Source organism: Pelodiscus sinensis, chromosome 4 (genome assembly GCF_052426305.1).
Source record: "Pelodiscus sinensis isolate ZL-2025 chromosome 4, ASM5242630v1, whole genome shotgun sequence".
NCBI classification, from domain to species: domain Eukaryota; kingdom Metazoa; phylum Chordata; order Testudines; family Trionychidae; genus Pelodiscus; species Pelodiscus sinensis.
In genome coordinates this window covers 60,159,845-60,184,909 of record NC_143055.1, presented here as the reverse complement: position 1 = coordinate 60,184,909, position 25,065 = coordinate 60,159,845, and the positions used below count along the sequence as shown (strand labels likewise).

General features: G+C 42.7%; 1 protein-coding gene across 2 annotated transcripts in view; it reads right to left on the bottom strand.

Moving 5' to 3' along the window:
• CENPU (centromere protein U) overlaps positions 1–24,312 on the bottom strand; it is a 31,636-nt gene extending 7,324 nt beyond the window's left edge. The window contains exons 1-11 of one of the 2 annotated variants that reach the window (XM_075930296.2): positions 23,481–24,311; positions 21,112–21,175; positions 20,185–20,227; positions 18,829–18,946; positions 17,992–18,112; positions 16,841–16,937; positions 8,888–9,019; positions 6,424–6,496; positions 5,285–5,405; positions 4,047–4,125; positions 780–827 (exon numbers count right to left, since the gene is read on the bottom strand). In XM_075930296.2, the coding sequence (XP_075786411.2) occupies positions 780–827; positions 4,047–4,125; positions 5,285–5,405; positions 6,424–6,496; positions 8,888–9,019; positions 16,841–16,937; positions 17,992–18,112; positions 18,829–18,946; positions 20,185–20,227; positions 21,112–21,140 (861 nt within the window). In that variant the 5' untranslated portion in view covers positions 21,141–21,175; positions 23,481–24,311. Of the gene's footprint in view, positions 1–779; positions 828–4,046; positions 4,126–5,284; positions 5,406–6,423; positions 6,497–8,887; positions 9,020–16,840; positions 16,938–17,991; positions 18,113–18,828; positions 18,947–20,184; positions 20,228–21,111; positions 21,176–23,480 lie in introns of both variants that reach the window. The other variant, XM_075930297.2, reaches the window with a different exon arrangement.
• Between the last annotated feature and the right edge of the window lie 753 nt (positions 24,313–25,065).

The window sequence follows — 25,065 nt, the reverse complement described above, 5'->3', positions numbered from 1 at the left end:
CGCTTTTAAATCCCGAGTGTAGCCTGGGGACTCCCCAGCTGGCCCAGGGCTGCAACCAATGTTTCAAAGCAGCAGTGCCGTGCGAAGCCCGGGCTCTGGCCCCAGGCTCCACATAGCGCTGCCACTTTGAAGCACTCCCTCCTCTTCCACCCCCATGCTGCCTCTTTCTGAGACACACACCCGGGAATGGGGGGTGGGAGGAGAGTGACTAGTTGACTAGCCTGTAGACTGTTCAATAAGCATTTGCTAGTCGTTCACATCCCTAGTCACATTGGACTCTTCTTTTAAATGGTATCTTGACACCACTGCTGCAAAATAAAAACCGAATAGTGTGTATTGATTTGTTTACTGTATTGGTTTTAAAGCGTTGAATTATTGATACACTTCCACATAGGCAGGCATTATTTTTTACCTTTCCGTAATACCACACACAAGATTTAGCACAGATCAGACTATATAGAGCTTCCAGTAATTTTTAGTTTATATAGACTGTTTGCTGGTTAATGAACAAGTACAATTGGTTAAATCTTTGTGTCTGGCAATAAACCGTTTCAAACTGGGTTTTTGACTGGGTGCACTTTACAAATACATTACAGTGTTATTCCCAGATAAAATTTGTTTCACCAGCTTTGAGATCTAGGTATATTTGTTGTCTAATAATGTTAAAAACAAACATCAAAAATTGATTTTACAATTGAACATTATAAATACAGAAATGTATTGAGCCAGTGTTTAAAAATAACATAGCATCAACTAAAGAGATAACGGCTCTATTGTACCTTAGCATTTTTTCTTTTCAAATCCTTCAGTTCCTGGACTTCTGTTATCTACAGGAAAAAGAAAACAGAGTACTGACAGCAAGATTTGCGTGACAACCTTCCCCTATCCTTTTATTGTTTCTCTTTATAATCACTGCTATAAGAATTATTTTTGAAAAAAAATAATTTGCTCACTTTGGTTTAAAGAAATTAGTCACTGGTAATTTTGCCTGGCATTTTCTTTCCCCATCCCCAGTTCAGAACAAGGACTATTATAAAATGCTACTCTCTCCACCACCATGGAGGCAAGACTGACCCTCTCTAGCTCCCTATCTAAAAATTCTGGGTTCTTTATAGAAATAATGTGAAGTTTTATTTTTTCAAATGATTTATTAGCATGGACAAGTTTAACATTCAACTAATATTTTAATATTGATTGTGGCAAACGTCATAATTAAAGACCAACAATCTAAATTTATTTCACTATATATATTAAATCTTAATTATCACAACTATAATTATTGTTCTCTACAGTCAAGTTCTGAAAAATGATATCAATGAAGTCTTCTCCATGCAATATATTCTAGAAGCCCCTTAAACCAGGGGGTTCACCCGCGCCCGCACCAGGCAGAGCCGGGGGAGAGACCTAGCTCCACATATCAGTGGAGCAGGACCCCCGGCTCTGTAACTCGCCGGCACTTCCGGGTTCAGGGGCACGGGGCCCGAATTGGGCTAAGACCGGCCCTGCCGGCAGCCACTAGGCATGCTGAGGCTCAGTATTTTTTTCCCGCAGCCTGGTACTGGGCCGCAGCCCATAGTTTGGGAAACGCTGCCTTAAACTAATTTTAAAGACCTGAATTTTACCAAATTCATGGCCCTCTTGCAAGTAGCAGAAAAGCGATTTCATGAATGCAAGCTTGCTGAGGCAGATATACAAAAGCAGTACATCATGTAACTTGGCAGACCTTCAACTCTAAGTCTCAATCCTTCAATTTGCATCCACTCATTAGTCTGAGGGGTAGCCTGTTAATCTGTAACTTTAAAAAAATCCCAAAACCAGTTGTCCTGTGGTACCTTAAAAACTAACAAAAAATTTATATATTTACACACACATATATAAAATGATATATATATTTGTTAGCCTTTATGGTGCTACAGGATTACTTGTTTCGTTTCTTTGCTCATTGTAGGAGTGTCTCCACCTTTTCTTTACATGTTGAACACACAGCTTTACAGTGGTAAGTGCACAAGAGAAGGTCCTTGTCTCCCAAAAGCTGACAAATACTCCAACCCTGTAATTTATTGCCTATGATCAAATTACTGGGCCCAGCTGGAACCCCTGGGGTTCTGCACAGGTGCCACCATCTGTCCATGTGCAGCAAATTGGAATAAGGATTAGTGATCTAAGCAAGTATTTGAGTTGACTAACCAGTTAGTCGAGTCAACTGCTTGACTACTCTTATTTCCCCATCCCCACTGCCTCAGTATCAAAGGCAGCAGGGGCTGGGAGGGGGGGGGAGGAGGAGGAGGAGCTGGCTTGAAAGCTGGTTCCCCCCAGCACTGTCTACGCAGTGCCACCTGCTTCTCCACACCCATGCTGCTGCCTCCAGCTGCAAAACAGCCTCTGCCCATGGCAAGCCTGAGCCCACCACAGGCAGAGGCTGCTCCAGCAGCAGTCCATGTCAGTGAGGGGTCCCAGCTTTCCACAAGGACCCCGCCATCTAAACAGGGGCTACTGGACTCCCCACGATCTGGGACTGAGTTGGACTTGCTCAGTCCCAGCTTGCACTGTGGTGGTCCAGGAGCTACCCCTGCTGCAATTCAAAATGCAATAGGAGCTGGGCTGCCAGCCCACCCTGCTCTTACTACATTTAAACTCCAGAGCCACAGCAGGAGTAGGTCCCAAACCAGGCGCAAGCTCCTTCCCTTATCAACTAATCATGTAGTTGATAGAATTTTTATCAACTACATGATTAGCAAAATACCCACTTCTTAATCTCCCTAGTAATGTGATATCAAAGTTTTAGATCTTCATTCATCGTTTATTTATCAATAAACTAGGCAAATACAACTTAGATAGGGGCTACTTTAAGGTGGGTGCATAACTGGCTGAATAACTGTTCTCAAAGAGTAGTTAACAGTTCACAATCATGCTGGAACGGCATAACAAGTGGGGTTCTGAAGGGGTCTGTTTTGGGACCGGTTCTGTTCAATATCTTCATCAACTATTTAGATATTGGCATAGAGAGTATGCTTATTAAAAGTTTGCAGATGATAAACTGGGAGGGACTGCAACTGCTTTGGAGGATAGGGTCATAATTCAATATGATCTGGACAAACTGAAGAAATGGCCTGAGGTAAATAGGATGAAGTTTAATAAGGACAAATGCAAAGTACTCCATGTGGGGAAGAACAATCAGCTTCACATATACAGAATGGGAAGCGACTGTCTAGGAAAGTGTACTGCAGAAAGCAATCAGGGGGTCATAATGAATGACAAGTTAAACATGAGTCAACCGCAGGACACGGTTGCAAAAAAAAGCAAACATGATTCTGGGATGCATTAACAGGAGTGTTATTAGCAAGGCATGAGAAGTCATTCTTCCACTCTACTCTGTACTCTACTCTACTCTGATTAGGCCTCAATTGGAATATTGTGTCCAGTTCTGGGCACCACATTTCAAGAAAGATGTGGAGAAATTTGAGAAGGTCCAGAGAAGAGCAATAAGAATGATTAAAGGTCTAGAGAATATGATCTATGAGAGAAGATTGAAAGAAGTTGGCTTGTTTAGTTTAGAAAAGAGAAGATTGAGAGGGGACATGATAGTGGTTTTTAAGTACCTAAAAGAGAGTTACAAGGAGGAGGAAGAAAAATTGTTGTCCGTGGCCTCTGAGGACAGGACAATAAGCAATGGGCTTAAACTGCAGCAAGGGAGGTTTAGGTTGGACATTAGGAAAAACTTCCTAACTATCAGGGTGGTTAAACCCTAGAATAAATTGCCTAGGGAGGTTGTGGAATCTCCATCTCTGGAGATACTTAAGAGCAGGTTAGACAGACATCTATCAGGGATGGTTTAGACAGTGCTTGGTCCTGCCATGAGGACAGGGGACTGGACTTGACCTCTTGAGGTCCCTTCCAGTTCTAGTGTTCTATGATTCGTAACTCAAAAGGTAGATTTTTAAAGTGCCCTGAGATGCATTAGTAAAAGACCATACAAAAATACGTGTACTAAAATTTTCCAATCACCTTAGTAATTATAAACATATTTGAGTAATACAGTTACTTACAATATTAGTGAGTTGTTCCTTGAAGCCAGAATAGAAGTTATCAATTGCCAACCTGCAAATCCTAGACTCCACCCTTTCTCTGGAATATGGATGAAAGGGGGTAGAACGCACACAATTGGGGTTAGTATAGGAAAACTGTATCTGTGCATATCTGAGTATTTTCTTAAAGTAGCAAAATTTACAGATACTAACATTGGACTTTGAGTATAGCAGGCAGAGACAGACTTGTCAATTACTGACAACAGCCTAACTCTTCCCCTTGAAAAGTCTGCCAGTTGTGAGGACTTCTGCAGCCAAGAATTTTAGTTCATTCAGCCCTCCTCCCCCTTTTTCATATCCCTACTGCAGAGCTAAGGAAATAAAACATTTGGTTGTTTAAAAAAATTTTTTCCTTGTCCCAAGTTCACCTCTTTGGACGTTACTACTTGAAAGGAAAGTTTTCTATTCTTCAGTGAGGCAAAGCACACAGAAATTAGCACAGGGATAATAAGAGCAATGAGATTTTCTGGGCAGCAAGAAGCAATACCAATAATAAACTACATTTAGTGCTTCCCCTTTTCACTTTGTAACTTTCCTAGTGTAATAATATATCATGAATCACTCCTCTTTCTAAACGCAAATCCACACAAGCTTGCAAGTCTAATATGTAGACTTTAGCTAACTTGTGGGACGACCACCAGTGTTTTTCCATAAGTGCTAGGAATTAAAAAGTTATACGGTTAATTAATTAGGATAGATGTTTTATACTGAATAAACTCTTCAATTCTTATTAAGAGACCAAAATAACAGTCTGAGAACACAAAAGCCCCGATGAAAAGAAAAAACTGCATATTAAGGGAGCTTCAAAGCTGAATGTTTCAATCGAAATTCAGGCTATTCCTTAATTTAGGAATCTTATAAACAAACTGAGCCCATGAAATCTGCTTAACATACGATGATTCCAACCTCTCATGGGTCTTGATTTAGCAATGTACAATCTTCAAGCTGATATTCAGATATATTGTGTTTAGAAACAGCTCCCCAATCAAAATAGTGATCTACAATGGCAATATTACTTATATTTGGGCAATACCAAATCTTTCAGATAATTTCCCGGGATCACATCTTATGTCCCACACTCTATTAGGATTGCCCCCACACAATACTGTGCTTCCTAATGCTCTATGATGTCTGGTTTTAAACAACCTAAATATATTGTCAACTTTGAATTTTCAGTCAAAGGAAAGCAATATATTTACTTGTAGTCTGCAGTTATCTTCTCAAACTCAGCCAGAACCACATCGAATTCTGTAATATCTTGGGAAAATCTTTTCAGCCCTTTTGGGCACCAAATCTTTAAAGAACATGGGCTATCATCAGCTGAAACAAAAATAACTAATTAAAATAAATATGCAATTAAAATTTAAAACATTTGTTTTAAAATAAATTAAATGTTCAACTGACTTTCATAGTAACCTAACAAGAGATAATTTTCTAAAATGCTAATTATTTCACCTGTCTAAGATGCATGCCAGCTACCTAGATCTGCTTATGCAAACTTTAAAGTAAAAAAACAAAGTGCGAAGGTAACATGTAAATTTATTTCATAGCCTAGTGATATTCAGTAAGGGAACTTTAAGATAGATTCGGCATAAATAACCAAGGTATATTTATGATAAAGTAAAATTTATTTTTAACTAACATCAAACATACTGAATGTCACTAACTCTGCTCACTAGTAAAGTACAAAATCCTGAAATATACAAGGTGAGATGCACATATTTTACTTTGCTAGAAAGACTATTATTATATTCAAGGCATTTCATATAAAGCTTAAAGTCTATAGTTTTTCTGAGACATATACAATGTTTTGGTATGAAGGACACAGACACATATATAAGATAAACCACTCCTGGCCTCCATGAGTAATACAGACCTCCCAAACTCAAGAGGATGAAGCTTTTATACCATACAATCGCATGTGCATTGCATTTGTTATGGTAAAGCTATTTTATGAATGTTTTAGAAAGTCCCTAAATAAAATAAATTTCAGTTTAGTTATCTCCATATATAAAGCCAAATACACGACTCCAACCAGGCAGGATCCAGAGGGAGTCAGAAAGACATCTGAAAACATCATCAAAGAGTTTGTTTATATTTAAAATGGTCAGTCTTGAAACCCAGTATCTCATGATGTTATAGTGCCAGTGAGTGCATGCTGAGTCCAACTATAAAAATCGCCCTATTCCAATTATATAAAACTCCCATTTCTAACCCTACTAGACTGCACAATGCCAAATTATCAAAACCATTTTACGGAAAACCAATTAATGGCTAAGGAGGAAAAAATACCAGGAAGTTTAAAATTATGAAGAGAAAAGTATCGAATTCCTTTTACCAGAAGGATCTAATGCTCTCTTTTGAGGAGACTTCTTTGGTTTCACATGGGATTTAGCACGGTTTTGGGGCCTCTACAACACAAAATGCAGCAGATTAACTTCCAAGAACAATTATATTCAATCATTTAAAACCTGTAATACAATTACCTATTTTTAATTACAACCGTTGGTATTAAAATCTCACTGCTTGCTGTACATTAGTGTCAACAAGTGTGTAATCTAGATGTGCTCTGTGTAGAGCATCAGTTCCCAACCTTTTCCAGATGGGGACCCATTTTGACAATTCAGAAAGTCTTGGTGACCGAAAGCAATTCAAAAACGGGGGGAGGAGAGTGGAGGGGAGGCAGAGCTATCTGGGGAGACAATTGGCGACCCTTTTGAAATGTAATGGCAACCCATATTTGGGTCCCGATCCATAGGTTTGGGAAACCCTGGTGTAGAGTTTTAATACACACTGATAATGCTGCCAGTGAAAAAGAAGTGCCAGATTGCATTAGCATTCCCACTGTTGATATCACTGATAAAGCTGTATTACTGGGAATATTATTGGGAGACCTTATTGAAGTTAATGTAGCTTTGGTGTTCACTGTATTAAATGAATGCATGACTTATTTTTGTGCACCAGGATGTATGTAACCTCTTGAGGGTGGAGATATATATGTCATGTCGGGGGGAAGAAAGGGGGGAGAGTCCCAAAGGACTATGCTGAACAAAGTGTCAAACAAGAATGGATTTTTTGAACAAAAAGTGTTAAATGGTTTTCCTGGGGACTCTCTGGGGACCTCTAGTTATGCAAAACAAACAAACAAACAAACAAACACACACCCCAAAAAACCCAGCCCTTTGAAGCTAAGTCCTCAGGAGTGGGTAATTGTCTGCTGATCACCTATTGTATGAGACTAGGATCAAAGGCCCAACTGAACTATTCATGATGGTTCTAAGAGTTACATACTCCTAACCAAAGGGATAATCCAGTTGTGTGTTTTTGAAGGACTGACACCAGCTAAGCCCAAGACTAGAGTTATGATGAGTTCTGGTAAACTTTTCAACATGTTTGTAGTTCTTTTATTGTTTTCTGTGCAACTTTCATCTTAAGAGTAAATGTACTTCTTATACAGGCAATCCCCGGGTTACGTACAAGATAGGGACTGTAGGTTTGTTCTTAAGTTGAATTTGTACGTAAGTCAGAACTGGCGTCCAGATTCAGCCGCTGCTGGAACTGACCAGCGGCTGACTACAGGAAGCCCGAGGCAGAGTTGCTCTGCCCCGGGCTTCCTGGAATCAGCCGCTGATCAGTTTCAACAGCGGCTGAATCTGGACGCCTGGGACAGAGCAGCTGGGGCGCTGCCGGGACCAACCCGGCAGCACCCCAGCTGCTCTACCCCAGGCGTCCCCAAGTCAGCTGCTGCTGAAACTGATCAGCGGCTGATTCCAGGAAGCCCGGGGCAGAGCAACTCTGCCTCGGGCTTCCTGTAGTCAGCCGCTGGTCAGTTTCAGCAGCGGCTGACTTGGGGACACCTGGGGCAGAGCAGCTGGGGTGCTGCTGGGTTGGTCCAGTAGCGCCGCACCTCGGCGCTGTGGGACCAACCCGGCAGCACTCCAGCTGCTCTGCCCCTGGCGTCCTGATTCAGCCGCTGCTGGTCAGTTTCAGCAGCGGCTGAATCAGGATGCCTGGGACAGAGCAGGTGGGGCGCTGCTGGGTTGGTCCCGCAGCGCCGCTCCTCGGCACTACTGGCTACTGACTAGCTGCGCCCCCCCCCCCAAGCAGACCAGGGAGACGCGGAGCGGCTTTTCTCGCCGTGGAGGACGCGGGCAGCGGGACCGCCGCGGCACGTCTCGGCGGTCTGCTGCGGGGGAGGGGAGGGCGCAGCTAGTGCGAGGTGAGTCACCCCGTTCGTAAGTAGGGATCTGACATAAGTCGGATCCATGTAACCCGGGGACTGCCTGTAAAGAGTTGCGTAATAATTTCTAACTGCAAGCAATAAACAATGCATAGCCTCTGGAGAGGAAGCAAAGCACACACACTGACTTGCTGGGGATAGCAAAGAGTAGGCAGGGAACCGTGATGCCTGGAAAATCCTCAGTTAGGAGGGAGAGAAATGTGGCCTCTCTGCCCAAGAGAGACAACAGCTAAGAATTCAGAAGATTTGCATTGAGGCCTTGAGGGATCACAGAAGAGGAATATAGATGCAGTTGTCTTGAACTGTGACAAGTATCACTGATGAAGCTGCACAAGGTAAGAATATTTAAATGAAATATTAAACAAGACCTCTGTTCAGTCACCCCTTTATCTTATCCCTCACATCCAAAACTATTATTCTTTCTTGAATACAAACATTTTCCCACTTTTCAACAGATAAGAGGGATCACTCTATATGTTTTGGTGCTTAATTCTCTAGTGTCACAAGATTGTAGAGATATTTCTGATAGTTTCTGGGACTCTATAGCTGGGACAACATTTACCTTTGGTGCATTCAATTTCTTCACTAAATTTGTAACCTTATTTGATATGCTGCTTTCTGAAGAGCTGCTCCTCAGTGCTAATACAGATGATAACTTTGAGTCCCGCACTTTGGTCTTGACATTTTCTGATATCTTTATGAATAATAAAATAAATCTTCAGATTTTTAAGTATGCAAAAGAAAAAAGACATGAACAGCAATATTACTCTGAAAGATCTAAACTCTATGGCATTAAAACTATAGTAAGAATTTTTAAAGCAAGTTTGAGAAAACAATAGCCACAAAGTACTACAACATCCCGTGGTGGTTTTGAAACCACATTTGGAGGTTTTTACAAAAGCTGAAAAAACTTAACACACAAATGGTCCTGCTGCACCTAAGACGAATAAAAAGCATAAGTAGTATGCGGTCTCGTGGGTACAATCATGAGCTCTCGTGGGCACAATCCAATTCTTCAGCCATTCATCTGAAGTGAGTTGTGCCCACAAGCGCTCATGATACTATCTACATTTGTTGTTAGTCTCTAAGGTACTGCAAAACCATTCATTTAAGTTTTTTCAGCTACAGATTAACACAGCTACCCCTCAGACTTTTACACAAGCTATTATTCACTCTATACTTTTGAACACTAAAAGCAGACCGTTTTGGCCTACTCCCCCACCCCCCGCCCCAAAAAAAGTCAGCAACAACTACACGTAGGGCTACACTAGGCTAGTGTGTGAACACAGTGAATTTCACACACCAGCCAGGTCAACGTAAGAACATAAGAATGGATGTACTGGGTCAGACCAAAGGTCCATCTAGCCCAGTATCCTGTCTACCGACAGTGGCCAGCACCAGGTGCCCCGAGAGAGTGGACCGAAGACAATGATCAAGCAATTTGTCTCCTGCCATCCCTCTCCAGCCTCTGACAAACAGAGGCCAAGGACACCATTTATCTCCTGGCTAATAGCCTTTTATGGACCTAACCTCCAGGAAATTATCTAGCTTCTCTTTAAACTCTATTATAGTCCTAGCCTTCACAGCCTCCTCTGGCAAGGAATTCCACAGGTTGATTACACGCTGTGTGAAGAACAAATTTCTTTTCATTTTAAATCTGCTCCCCATTAATTTCATTTGTAGTCCTCTAGTTCTTATGGTAACAAATAAATCACTTCTTTACTCACCCTCTCCACACCATTCATGATTTTATAGACCTCTATCATATCCCCCCTCGGTCTCCTCTTTTCTAAACTGAAAAGTCCCAGTCGCTTTAACCTCTCCTCATATGGGACCCGTTCCAAACCCCTAATCATTTTAGTTGCCCTTTTTTGAACCCTTTCCAAGGCCAAAATATCTTTTTTGAGGTGAGGAGACCACATCTGTACACAGTATTCAAGATGTATAAAACTATGGTACGCCCACAGCGGCAGTAAGATATTCTGGGTCTTATTTTCTATCCCTTTCCTAATAATTCCTAGCATCCTATTTGCCTTTTTGACCGCCGCTGCACACTGTGTGGAAGTTTTCAGAGAACTGTCCATGATAACTCCAAGATCTCTTTCCTGATTTGTCGTAGCCAAATTAGCCCCCATCATACTGTACATATAGTTGGGGTTATTTCTCCCGATGTGCATTACTTTACACTTATCCACATTAAATTTCATTTGCCATTTTGTTGCCCACTCAGTTTGGTGAGATCTTCTTGAAGTCCCTCACAGTCTGCTTCTGTCTTGACTATCCTAAACAGTTTTGTATCATCTGCAAACTTTACTACATCACTGCTTACCCCTTTCTCCAGATCATTTATGAATAAGTTGAAAAGGATTGGTCCCGGGACTGACCCTTGGGGTACACCACTAGTTACCCCTCTCCAATCTGAAAATTTACCATTTATTCCTACCCTTTGTTTCCTGTCTTTTAACTAGTTCTCAATCCAAGAAAGGACCTTCCCTCTTATCCCATGGCCATGTAATTTACACAAGAGCCTTTGGTGAGGGACCTTGTCAAAGGCTTTCTGAAAATCCAAGCATACTATATCTACTGGATCCCCCTTGTCCGCATGTTTGTTAACCCCTTCAAAGAACTCTAACAGATTAGTAAGACAGGATTTCCCTTTACAGAAACCATGTTGACTTTTGTCCAACAAATTATGTTCTTCTACATGTCACAATTTTATTCTTTACTATTGTTTCGACTAATTTGCCCGGTACTGAAGTTAGACTTACCGGTCTGTAATTGCCAGGATCGCCTCTAGAGCCCTTTTTAAATATTGGTGTCACGTTGGCTACCTTCCAGTTATTAGGAACGGAAGCCGATTTAAAGGATAGGTTACAAACCACAGATAATAGCTCAGCAACTCCCCATTTGAGTTCTTTTAGAACCCTTGGATGAATGCCATCCGGTCCCAGAGATTTGTTAACATTAAGTTTTTCTATTTGTTCCAAAACTTCCTCTAATGACACTTCAATCCGGGACAGTTCCTCAGATTCATCACCCACAAAGGACGGTGTAGATTCAGGAATCTCCCCAACGTCCTCAGCCGTGAAGACTGAAGCAAAGAAATCATTTAGTTTCTCCGCAATGGCTTTATCATCCTTGATTGCTCCTTTTATAGCTCGATCATCTAGGGGACCCACAGGTTTTTTAGCAGGCTTCCTGTTTAAGTACATTAGAAGCATTTTGTTATTTCTTTTTGAGTTTTTGGCTAGCTGTTCCTCAAAATCTTTTTTCGCTTTTCTTATTACAATTTTACACTTGATTTGACAGTGTTTATGTTCTCTTCTATTTATCTCACTAGGATTGGACTTCCACTTCTTAAAAGATACCTTTGTGTCCCTCACTGCTTCTTTTACATGATGGTTAAGCCACAGTGACACTTTTTTAGGTCTCTTGCTATGTTTTTTAATTTGGAGTATACATTTAAGTTGGGCTTCTATTATGGTGTCTTTAAAAAGTTTCCATGCAGCTTTCAGGGATTTGGCTCTAGTCTCTGTGTCTTTTAATTTATGTTTAACTAACCTCCTCATTTTTGTGTAATTCCCCTTTTTGAAATTAAATGCCAGGGTGCTGGACTGCTGAGGTGTTCTTCCCACCACAGGAATGTTGAATGTTATTATATTGTGGTCACTATTCCCAAGCGGTCCTGTAACAGTTATATCCTGGACCTGATCCTGCACTCCACTCAGGACTAAATCGACAATTGCCTCTCCCCTTGTGGGTTCCTGTACCAGCTGCTCCAAGAAGCAGTCATTTAAGCCATTGAGAAATTTTATCTCCACTTCTCTTCCTGAGGTGACATGTACCGAGTCAATATGGGGGTAATTAAAATCCCCCATTATTATAGAGTTCTTTATTTTGGTAGCCTCTCTAATCTCCCTTAGCATTTCAATGTCAGTATCGCTGTCCTGGTCAGGTGGTCGGTAATATATCCCTACTGCTAATTTCTTATTATTGGAGCATGGAATTACTATCCATAGCGATTCTATTGAACAGGTTGATTCACTTAATATTTTTATTTCATTTGATTCTACATTATCTTTCACATACAGTGCCACTCCGCCACCCACCCGGCCTGCTCTATCCTTTCTATGTATTTTATATCCCAGTATGATTGTGTCCCACAGATTTTCCTCATTCCACCAGGTTTCAGTGATGCCTATTATGTTAATCTCCTCATTTAATACGAGGTACTCTAGTTCACCCATCTTATTAGTCAGACTCCTAGCATTTGTGTACAAGCACTTTAAAAATTTGCCACTGCTTATTTGTCTGCCCTTCCCTGATGCATTGGATTCCTTTGTATGCAGTTGTTTGTCTGCCCTAGCCCACGATTCGCCCTCTCCCCTCCTCTCTTTCTGACTACAGTTTAGAGAATCTCTATCAATGGATTCTCCTCTAAGAGAAGTCTCCCTCCGATTTACGTGCATCTCCGCACCAATCGGCTTTCCCCCCATCTCTTAGTTTAAAAACTGCTCTACAGCCTTTTTAATGTTTAGTGCCAGCAGTCTGGTTCCACCCTGGTTTAGGTGGAGCCCATCCTTCCTGTATAGGCTCCCCCTCTCCCAAAAGTGTCCCCAGTTCCTAATAAATCTAAACCCCTCTTCCCTACACCATCGTCTCATCCACGCATTGAGACTCTGAAGCTCTGCCTGCCTACCTGGCCCTGCGCGTGGAACTGGAAGCATTTCCGAGAATGCCACCATAGAGGTCCTGGATTTCAGTCTCTTTCCTAGCAGCCTAAATTTGGCCTCCAGGACATCTCTCCTACCCTTCCCTACGTCATTGGTACTACATGTACCATGACCACCGGCTCCTCCCCAGCACTACACAAGTCTATCTAGATGCCTCGAGAGATCCGCAACCTTCGCAACAGGCAGGCAAGTGACCATACGGTTCTCCCGGTCATCACAAACCCAACTATCTATGTTTCTAACGATTGAATCACCCACTACTAACACCTGACTCTTCCTAACTGGCATTCCCTCCCCCTCAGAGGTATCCTCAGTGCAAGAGGATACCGCAACATCCTCTGGGAGGAGGGTCCCAACTATGGGATGGTTTCCCTCTGCTCCCATTGAATGCTCTGTTCCCTTGAGACTTTCATCCTCCTTAAGAGCACTGGGGCTCTCAGCCTGGAGGTGGGACTGTACTACAGTGTCCTGGAAAGTCTCATCAACATAGCTCTCTACCTCCCTTAGCTCCTCCAGTTCAGCCACCCTGGCCTCCAAAGCCCGAACTCGGTCTCTGAGGGTCAGGAGCTCCTTGCAACGGGTGCACACATACGCTACCCGCCCACAGTGCAGGTAATCATACATGTTACATTCGACACAATAAACAGGATAGCCCCCACTCTGCTGCTGGGCTTCTGTCTCCATTTTTCCAATGAATAAGTTTAAGTATAAACTGGGATTCTTTTTAAACCCCTGGAATATAGATTATTCTAAGAGTTATGTTTTAAAGAAGGTCAGAAGTCACTAGTGCCCTCTAACCTCCCCCTCTAAACTCCCTCTCCAAACTCTCCTGTTAGCTGTTCCTGGTCGCTGAGTCTCAGGCTTATATAGCTCTGGTAGCCTCTCCCCCTGACTGAGGCTCAGCCAATTAACAGAGGCTTCTAGATTTCAAACCTTTTAGAAGCTCCTTCAAACAAACAAACAAACCAAACACAAGCTCAGCACACTGCAAATAACTCCCCCCACACACAAACACACACTCCAGACAGCCACTTACCACAAGGGTCCCGTTTTTACTCCTCCTTTAGCTGGAGAACTCCCTCTCCAAACTCTCCTGTTAGCTCCTGTCAACATGCAAGACTCATATGGAGTACTATTTCTCTCATTAAAAACTGATTTGCAAGTCAGTCACTTTAATAAAGAGCTTCCGTCACAGAGTGTGGGGGAGTTCACCGGCCCCTGCATCCCCATCTGCACTCAGATGTGACTTTTAGCAAGCAAGTAGAATAGAAGGCTTATTCATTGATAGGGATACAGCATAGCACAGGAATCAGAAGCAGTCAGTACAATCCAACTTGGAGAGAGGGGGATCCAGAGCCAGCAGCTGGGGCCCTCTCCCTGCATCCTAAGCCAGCCGAGACTAACTTGCACTCTCAGCAACCAGTCCCAGCTGGGTACCAGTGCAGTGCCCAGGGAAACTGAGGTGCACACACAGAGAGTTGCAACAGAACAGTACAGGACAGTAGGAATATCACACAACGAAGCGAACAGAGTGAATACAATCCCCACTATGTTACAGCTTCCATACTGACAGAAAACAAGATTAAAAAGTGGGAGAAGAGAATTTTTAAGTATCAAGAGACTAAGTATGGTGGAAATGCAATGCATAAGTGCTTTGAAGGAAAACCATTCGTGTGTCAAACTAACTAGCACCAGAGCCTCCCATCCACAGGATGATTTGGTGCAGCTTAGGGATGGTTCAATATCGGTTAATTAAATAGCTGATTAATCGCATGAATTATCATCGGTTAGTCTACTATTCTGTAGTGCCTAGGAGTGGGGCTGGCAGCCAGTGTGCTCTGGCCCCACTCCCAAGGAGTCCCCTGACACTCCATGCTTCTGCCTCTGTATCAGAGGCAGCAGTGTGGAGTGGCAGCAGCCCGTTTCCAGTGGGGTCTGAGCTCCCAGACCCAGTGCAAGCCGGAACTGAGCTAGGCTACCTGCCCACCTGGTTCTTAATACCCCTACAGTAGCTCTGCATGAAAGTGTATGTCCCAGACATGGCACAAGCTAGGACTGAGCTGGGGTGCTGGCCAGCCTGCTAAAAAATTTACTGGCAGGCGGGGGGATGTAGGGGGAGGGATATATGTAATCTATAGCACTAACCTATTAACTGATAAACTTTTGCTTATCAACTACACTATTACATCCCTAGTGCAGATGCCCCATATCCTGTGGTGGCTGCCTAAACCATCCTATGGATGCAAGGGACACAGGGGATTACAGGGGTCTGGCACAGAGTAGCAGCAGATGCCCTTTTCTCCCACCACCTCTGCACTCACCATGGCAGAGGGCACCCTGCTTCCTGCCGCTGCAGAGAAGATGACTGCAGCCGGCCAGGAGAGGGTGGTGGGATGGAGTGACAAAGGCTGCGGGGCCAGATTGAGAGTGTGTATGTGGAGGGTGAGGGGGGAAGAGGGCAAAGAAAGATGATGCAACCTCCCGTGGCTCACATTGCGGAGCTTGAGGAAGGTGTGCAGCAGAAACAGAGCGGAGCCTGCAGTTCTATGAAAATGTCCATGCAGTGTGCAGCAGCAGTCAAAAAAGGAAATTGAATGCTAGGAATTATTAAAAAAGAGATAGAAAATAAGATGAATATCTTACTGCCCCTATATAAAACTATAGTACACCCACATCTTGAATACTGCGTACAGATATGGTCTCCTCACCACAAAAAAAGATATTTTGGCATTAGAAAAGGTTCAGGAAAGGGCAACTAAAATGAATAGGGGTTTGGAATGGGTCCCCATAGGGGGAGAGGCTAAAGAGTCTGGGACTTTTCAGTTTAGAAAAGAGGAGACCGAGGGGGGATATGATAGAGGTCTATAAAATCATGAGTGGTGTGGAGAGGGTGAATAAAGAAGTGATTTATTTGTTACCATAAGAACTAGAGGACTACAAATGAAATTAATGGGTAGCATGTTTAAAACTAATAAAAGAAAGTTCTTCTTCATACAGCGCACAGTCAACCTGTAGAACTCCTTGCCAGAGGAGGCTGTGAAGGCTAGGACTATATAGAGTTTAAAAAAGAGCTAGATAAATTCATGGAGGTTAGGTCCATAAAAAGCTATTAGCCAGGGGATGAAGAATAGTGCCTCGGCCTCTGTTTGTCAAATGCTGGAGATGAATGGCAGGAGACATATCACTTGATCATTGTCTTTGGTCCATCCCCTCTGGGGCACCTGGGTCTGGCCACTGTAGGCAGACAGGATACTGGGCTAGATGGGCCTTTGGTCTGACCCAGTATGGCCATTCTTATGTTCTTACGTTAGGTCCCACACCTCCCTAGAGATGGCCCTGACTAGCACTAATATAATTTTTTTAAAAGCAGTTCTAATAATCAACTCAAAATTCTACTCCTACAAGTCTGTTGTAATTTTAACACTGGATAAATAAGGAATAGTTCTTTAGTATTTATCTATATTTCTTTAAGAATGACAGTATATTTCATAAATAACCTTATTTCCTCTTTGTTATGGAAAAAACATGCTGCAAATCAAGCAAGGAAGGACCAATGGACTGGTAGGATCCAGGAACTCCTGCGTTCTAATTCTTGCTCTGATATTCCATCTGAGCCTTGGCCATTGCAGTAAATATCTGCCAGTCTCATGGGAGTATTCTGAAGATTAAATATCTATAATGTTCTTCAGATTAAAATCACTCTCACTATTCCCTTTTCTTCATTTAATACAAATATGGCATAGAATGTGTTCTACATAAAAGTTAGAAACATTCTTACGAACTTTTTTCTGTATCTCATTGTCCTTTGGAGATTCATCTTCAGAATTCTCCATCTCTGATTTGTTATCTTCAGGCATTTTCAAACTGCACCTTTTTTTTCTAGAATAAGGATGAGTAAAAAACTTTTCTGATGCATGATTTAAAAAAAAAATCTGTAAGCAAGTGCAACACATTACATGCTAACTCATGTAACCACATTAGTGCTCAACATGCTTTATATATAAAAAAAACAAAGCCAAGTGTCCTTTGGTTACCTAATGGGGAGGTTCTGTGCAACCTTGCAGGAGTCCCACATTTAATTTTCTCTGTTTTCAAATTCCTGGTGATCAGCTGCAAAAAGCATTGCTGCAACCACATATCCTTCAACAGCAACTCACATGGTCAGTTTAAGAAACGCAACTTAAAAAGTTCTGAAAGGAGCTCAGCTGAGTGCTGACTTGCCATAAAAATCCCTATGTTAACTGGGCTCCAAAAGTGGATGACATGTGGTTGAAATTAGGATGAAGGGATGGGAAGAAATGATCTGCAAGAATTCCGAGATACAAAAGGTTCCCTGAAAGCTCAAAACCATTATTTTTTGGTCTTCATAAGTTCATACAAACAAGCATTACTTTGTATTTACACCAAATCTGTTTTAACAGAGCAGACCTGTATGAACGAAAATTGTTTTACAGAAGAGTTTGAAATTAAGATGAATTTTCACAGGTCCACAAAAGTATTCCAGACTCAACGTAAATTAGATTCTCTTTCAATTTTTTCTAACATTTTCTTTGCCATTTTTGCTGAATAGTCTTGCAATTAGAAGTCTCACTAAAAGATCTTTTTTTAAACGCCCTTCACTTCCCCCAACAAATGTCTGACAGCAAGAAAGTCTTAATATACAGATACAGTATGTCAGCCATCTAAATTCTAAACAGTACTGTATAGATCTTTTCCCTCCAACTTACTGACTGATTTGGATTTTGGCTTCTTACGTGGGCAGTTCTAAGCAGGGGCATTTAAAAAGCTATGAAGATATGAAGAGATGAAGTTTTAAAATCTTTCTTGAAATAACGGGATGATTCAGAGGTAACAACAACATAGAAAACAAACAAGTTTTCCAAACATTGTCTAATAGTTTTCCAGGACTGTAAAATATTTTACTTTATTGTACCTTCTTTCTGCATTTTTCCCTTGTGCAACTGAAGCAGATGAATGACCAGCTGACAGGTGTTCCTCATTCAGCAATTCTACATTGCCACCAGCATCTATGGCAGTGCTGTGTAAAGGGTGATCTAATATATAAAAAAAACAAACAGAAGTTTCCAACTGTCTGCTTAGGCAAAATACCTAGCTATTCTAGCACTGTTTTGGCATATTTCATACAATTGGGCATTGTTAGGATTTGTATGTCTCCTTTGTATTTTTAAATAAGACTTAATATGAAAAAGATACACCGTTTAAAATTTTTGTGAGAAGAAATAAAAAAAATGTTTTGGGGCAAGCAAGGGGTTTCTATCAAAAGGGCCCCACATGAAGCATGAAAATAATGCATATATGGTTGAGTATAAGCTATTTCCTTTTAATAATATTTGAGAATGACAGCACGTCTCTGCTGTTGAAAATGTTTAAAAATATCTCCATATATATTCTTAAGATTTCAGCATGACAGGTTCACTTCACAGTTCTCATTACCTAGAAGAACAACAATGGAGGAAAATGACAAACACCAAGAACCACAAAAAAAAGCCATTTTGTATAACTTTGAGAGATGTTCTGCTATCTACTGTCTACCTTAAACTTTTATATAGCACCTTTCAATGTAGTATGTAAGCCTTACTCAAAAGTAAAAAGTACAAAAGCCCAAAACAAAAGAGGTAGTTTCCCCTTTTCATTCCCATAGGCAAGGAGTAATACTTTGATGTCTTTGTTTATGGTTTTTAATAACTTACTTGCAAGATAACTTGTAAAAACAACATCTTAAACAAATTTTAAAAGGATAAATACTAACCAAATGATTCATCCGTCTCCTCAATTTGCCCAGACTCTGTTATCTTCAATATCCTTGAAATATCTGGTTCTTCACAAGGAAGTAATTCACTGCGAGGATCAGACTTGGATTTATATTCCTGGGTGGATATTAAAGCAAAGTCTTCTACATCTAAACTTTCCAGTGTAAAACAAACTAAATATAATGACAATTTCAAATACTTAATTATAATATTATTTAGAATTCAAATTTAAAATAGAAGCCATGATGAACTATGATGCAAAACATTTGAAAACATGCATACATTTTCTTTTTCAAACTCAGTATTTTTAATGAGAAAAATGTAGGTAATGTGAAGTGATGAGGATTACTATTTTGTATTATGCTAGAATATTAGTTTTAATTGCACATTATAAAACTTGTAAGAAGTGTTACTTTAGACACATAAAAGATCAGCACATTTTAAGAATCAATATCTTTTCAAAATGTGTTTTTATTTGGATTTCCAGTGCTGTAAAACTTGTACTTTAAAAAATGAAATAATTTTAATTTGCTGAAAATTGCAGACAGCAAGTATAAGTAGATCATTCAGCAGGAGTTGCTTGTTAGTGGAACAGGGAAAAGGCAGGTTTAAAAAAAAGTCACTGGTGGCTGAATTTGGTTACTCAATCAACCTGCCAGTTGTATGTTTGCAACTCACATTCATTTCAAGGAGAAGCAGTGAGGAGTCCTGTGGCACCTTATAGACTAACCAAAGTGTTGGAGCATAAGCTTTCGTGGGCAAAGACCCACTTTGTCAGACACATGTCAAAGTGGGTCTTTGCCCACGAAAGCTTATGCTCCAACACTTCGGTTAGTCTATAAGGTGCCTAGTCTATAAGGTGCCACAGGACTCCTCACCGCTTTTGCAGATTCAGACTAACACAGCTACCTCTCTGATACATTTCAAGGAGAGTTATGCAGGTGCAAGTGAAGACCAGAGAAGAGACATCAATTACCTGCATTTCAATTCTACGAGCATACTATAGTTCCCCAAATTAAAGTTTTCATTGTGAAACTGAAAGTTTAAAATAAACGGATTAAATAATCCTGTCTTGGATGGCCTCTTTTTATCATGGTATACTTTTCAAATCCTGGTAAAGGCTTAATAACTATTGTCACATTTTCAAGCAAACTGTCCATTTGTCTTCAAGGTGCATCAATCTCACAAAAGCTGATAAACAGTCAGATTACAAAATGCAGTTCTGAGAGAATGAAAGCTCATCCAGGCAAGCAGACCCCTTATGCCCACACACAAAGATTAGCTTTGAGGATCTAGTCCTTCAATAGAATAGTACATTTTATTGTTTAAATGACTGCAAAACTAAGGTAACTTACATCCAATTTATTTCTTTTCATTTTTTTCTTTGAGGTCTTCTCGCTATTAAATATGTACAAAAGAAAATATACAGTTGAATATACTGAAGTTATTTAAAAACAACTCCATTATAAATCTACTATTGTTCTTTTTATTCCTGCATCAGAATTAGGGCCATATTACATAACCTGTGCCTAACTTCTTATCAATAACATCTTAAACCAAATGACAAAGGAAATGTTTAAAAAAAGAGGTTAATTATTTCCTTTTAAAGACAAAAACAAATAACCATCACATACTCCTCAACAAACTTCTATTTAGGCAATACTTACTAAGGGGAGGAGCATGAATGGCATAAACCCAAGCATTACTGTTACTCCAAAGGGTACAGTTTAAAGAGGGCCGTTGTAAGCAAGAAATCAACTGCTCTTTTCCTCAATTACCTACTCAGGCCAGTTATTAGTGGGGATTAGAGCCATATATCCTGTTCCCTACTCATCCACTGCAGAGAAAAAGCAAGGGTGTGTCTACGCAGCAGTCTAAACTCAAAATAAAATATGCACTTCACAGATTGTGCATCTTATTAAGATTCTAGTTCAAATCTACACAAGCCAATAAGGCGATGCAGGCATACAACAATGCACCCAAGCGCAGTCAATTGCAAAACAGGGACCGTAAGACCTTAGTTAGGCCCTGACAACAAATGGGTATACGTGGGCAGCTCCTGTGTTTATAAGGAAACAGCCACCAGATCAGACTATAAGGCTCCTAAATAAATTGCCTGATTTTTAAAAGTGCTAAACAGTTAGCAGCACCTTTTGACTTTCGGCACCCATAAAAAAAAAAAACAACCTCTGTCTCAATTGTGTGAAGGTGAAGTATTTCAATTCACTTTAAAGAAATGGGAGTATATTGATAATGAAAAACTTATAGCATTGTTTACTTACAGGGCAGACATGTGTCTTTTCTTATCCATGTCACTTACAGAAGTTTTGTATTCAAATGACTTTTCTGCAATGACACATTAGTCTCCATTTAACATGGAACTTGTCCTTTACAAACAAAGAGTACATGAAATGCATTGTAGGTCTATGAAGCTACCTGTATGTCATTAACAGTGCACCGTGGAATCAAGGTATTGCATAGACCCATATAGCACAGGGTAGCACTGGGGCCCAGGAGAGTGAATAGGGCAAGCTCATGCAAGCTGCTGCAGGGGCCATGATAAGGGGGTTCAGAGCAATTTCACCAAACGTGGCAAGTTCCTCAGATTTAACCAGGCAAAAAAGCAGTTAGGTCCCATCTCCTGCAATCTTCTCCCATCATTCAGCTTCCCTTCTATGCTGGTTGCAATGCATATTAGGAGATTTGGTTTCTCATATAACTAGCTGTAATAGGAGAAAGCAGGGCCACGATGTGAACATATCTGTAACACACATACCAGTCCTGCCTCAAACACCCAGCCCCCAATTCCCACTCCCCCTGTCCTCCCCAATATAATCCTTGACATAAACAGCCCCTTTTCAGAGCCTCGCTAAAGGAAATTGTCAGTTTCAATGTGGAGGGATTCTGTGCAGATGGTTCAATTGACATTCTACCTGGAGGAGGGCAGACGTAATGTACCTGCAAGAGACATTGCAGGGGTCAGGAAGTGATCCTCCTAAATATTCTGGGTGTGGGAATTAGGAATCTCTTTCTTCTGAAGCATCTCAATTATGTCTCTGTCTTTGAGGGGGCCTCAGGCATTAGTATAGTCCATAGGAAGGACTGCAGCATAAGACTTGGGTCTCCTTTTAGTTGTGGTTCACTGGAGGGTAGTAGACAGACTAAATAATCCGGTGGTCTAAACTAAGGACATAATACTATAGTCAATTAACTGATAAGCAAAAGCTTATCAGTTAATGCTATAGACTACACAAATTTCTCCTCCTCCCCCATGCCAGTAAGTTTTTTTGCAGGCTGTCCAGCAACCCTGCTAGATTCTGGCTTGTGCCAGGTATGGGACCTACCTGCGCTGCAGCTCTGCATTTAAAGTGTTTTAAGAGCCAGGTGGACAGGCAGCAAGGCTCAGTTCTTTATTAGAGGCAACAGCATGAGGTGACAGACAGCCGGTCTGTGAAGGGAGCTGGTTTTTAAACTGGCTCCCCTTATGGACCAGCTCCTACCTGTACATTTCAAAGGAGGAATGTGGAACTCTGCATGCATTCCGGGGCCAGCAGGAAGTCCTGCTGACTTAACTCTGGTCTGCACATCACATTCCAGTTTTGAAATGTGCATGAGTCCCCAGCGGGGACTCTTGGGCATTTCAAAGCAGCAGTGCAGCATGGAGCCCAGGATCAGTGGGGGACTCAGAGTCCCCTGCTGCCCCTGGCTCCATGCTGCGCTGCGGATTTGAAAAGCCATGCAGAGCCAGGGGCAGCTGGGGAGTCCCCATCTGATCCCGGGTTCTGCTGAAATGCCAAGCAGAGTCCAGAAACAACTGGGGACTCCCCAGCCGACCGTGGGTTGTGTTGTGGCATTTCCCCAGAACCCAGGGTCAGCTGGGGACTCTGGAGCTGACACTGGGTTTGCAGAAATACTGTGCTGGGGCTTGGGATTACCTGGGGAGTCCCCAGCTGACTCCGGCCTCCATGTGTGGCAATGCCGCACAACTTATCCCAGGATCAGCCCTGCAGGACTGCCCCTTTGAACACCGCCTAGGGGTCATGATAGAATAAATGCTGACATTCAAAGGGCACATAAGAAAGTTGAAAAACAAAAACGAATTCCAGGAATTATAGTCTCTAGAAACTAACCAGCATAATATGGGAAGCTAACCCCAAAAAGCTCCAAGCTACCAATGTCACCCTGTGTTTCTCAGCTGTGGAGGAGCACTGTGCCCCTGTATGCTCACACTGGAGCCCCGCACACAAATCTAACAAAAAACGTAATCAATCCAGTAAGGTCATCACAGGCTACTTGAAACGGACTTGTCGCTACACGGCCTCGCAGGGCGGGCTCTAGCATGAGGCAGGATGCCCTCAGTAGAGGGAACAAAACCCAGGTGCATGAGCCAAGACACCCAGGGGAGGGCTTGCAGCCTGGTTACAAGGCGGGGGACCGACCCCACACGCTACTGGGAAGACGGCGAGGCCGGGACGAACCTTGCACCTCCCGCATGCAGCCGATAGGTGACACCGCCAGGCCACGGCTGGGGGTTGGGACAAACTGTGCTAATGTCCCAGCCGCAGCCTCAGATACCCCTCCCCCCCCCGCCTCCGGCTCCCACCCCCACGGGCTGCCCAAAGCCCCAACCCCCCTCTTACCCTCCACTCACCTTGCCCCGCCCCCCGGGCCGGTTAGCGAGGGAGCCGAGGGCAGGACACGCTCCAACCGCGAGCAGAACAGCCTCCCGCAGCCCCCGCCCGCGCTGCCTGCGTGGGGGAGGGGGAGAAAATAAACCGGCGCCGGGGATCGGCTCAGTAGTCGCGGTCAGGAACCGTGCGCGCGCTCGATCACGCGCCCAGGGAGCAGCTTCCCGCGACAATTCGAACGGCCGTGGCAGACTCGCCCATCATCCGTGTACGGGGGGGGGGGAGCGCACTCCAGCACTGGCGCTGCTCACAGCTTCGCCCCACAGAAGGAACCAGTTAACTGCCACCACTCTCGAGTGCGGTTAATCTCTATAGAAACGCCGCTGGTTAGTGTCCCCGGTGGTAGCCCCCTCGCCCGCAGCGTAAATGGTCTGATCCGCCCGCGGACTAGCGCCCTCCTGTGGTGCGGCGGTTTGCCTGAAACGCGGAGCTTCTGCCCACCCCCAAGGCCCTGACTGCGAACTACCGGCCGCGTTAGGCCGCCCCCTCCCGCGCCGCGAGGCTTGCGCTTCCACCGGGCTGGGAGCTGCCGCCTGCCCTCGCCGGGGCCGCAGAGGTTGGGCCACGCCCCCCAGTCGAGACATCAGTTGTCATGCGGGCCCTTTTTTTGTTCGCCCATAATGCCAGAAGCTGCCAGTGACGGAGCGCAAAAGAGGGTTACCAGGGACGTGCTTCTACTCACAGCAGTTAAGGAGTGAGCCTGTCAGAAGCCTGGGGCGATGAACAGCCCACAGCTGCTTCAGGCGCACAGTCCTCGCCCATCATAATTACTGTAACATCCAGCTGTTTTACAAACTGCATGGTACCTTTAAACAGTGCTTCCACCGCAACTGGCGTTACACACTTCACTTCTGTGTTCTACAGCAGGGGTCTCCAAACTACGGCCCGCGGGCCACATCCGGCCCACGAGGCCCTCTCATCCGGCCCGTGGAGACCTTTTTGTCTACGGAAAAAAATTACGTGAAGAACAATTTGAGAACAAACTTGTCCGATGATAATCTCAGGTCACTGTTGATGTTAGGGACAACAAATCTAAAGCCAGAAATGTCTGCTATTTTGGCATCCAGGAAACAATTTCACCATTCACACTAATACAGGTGTTCATGTGTAGTGTATCAATGTGTTATTAAATAATAACTGAATAAAATAATATTAAATAAATAATTAAAAACAACATCCATGTTTTGATTGTTTTTTATTTGGACCTCAAGTGTGTAATCGGCCCCCGAACTGCTGTTTGATAGTTAATGCGGCCCTCGGGCTGAAAAGTTTGGAGACCCCTGTTCTACAGCATAAGCTTGGAGAGCACTTTGGGGGAGAAATGGGAATTTATACAATCCTCTGAAGCCTTTACTTGAACTGGTGGCAAGTTGCAGAGGAGTAGCTAACCTCTTCAGTTTCAGCAAAAACAAGGAGATGAGAAGTCTAGCAGCACCTCAAAGGCTAAACAAGCTTATTTGTTGATACATCTGACAAAATAGGTTATAGCCCATAAAAGCTTATGGCCAAATAAGGTTAGTCTTTAAAGGTGCAAGAGGACTCCTTGTC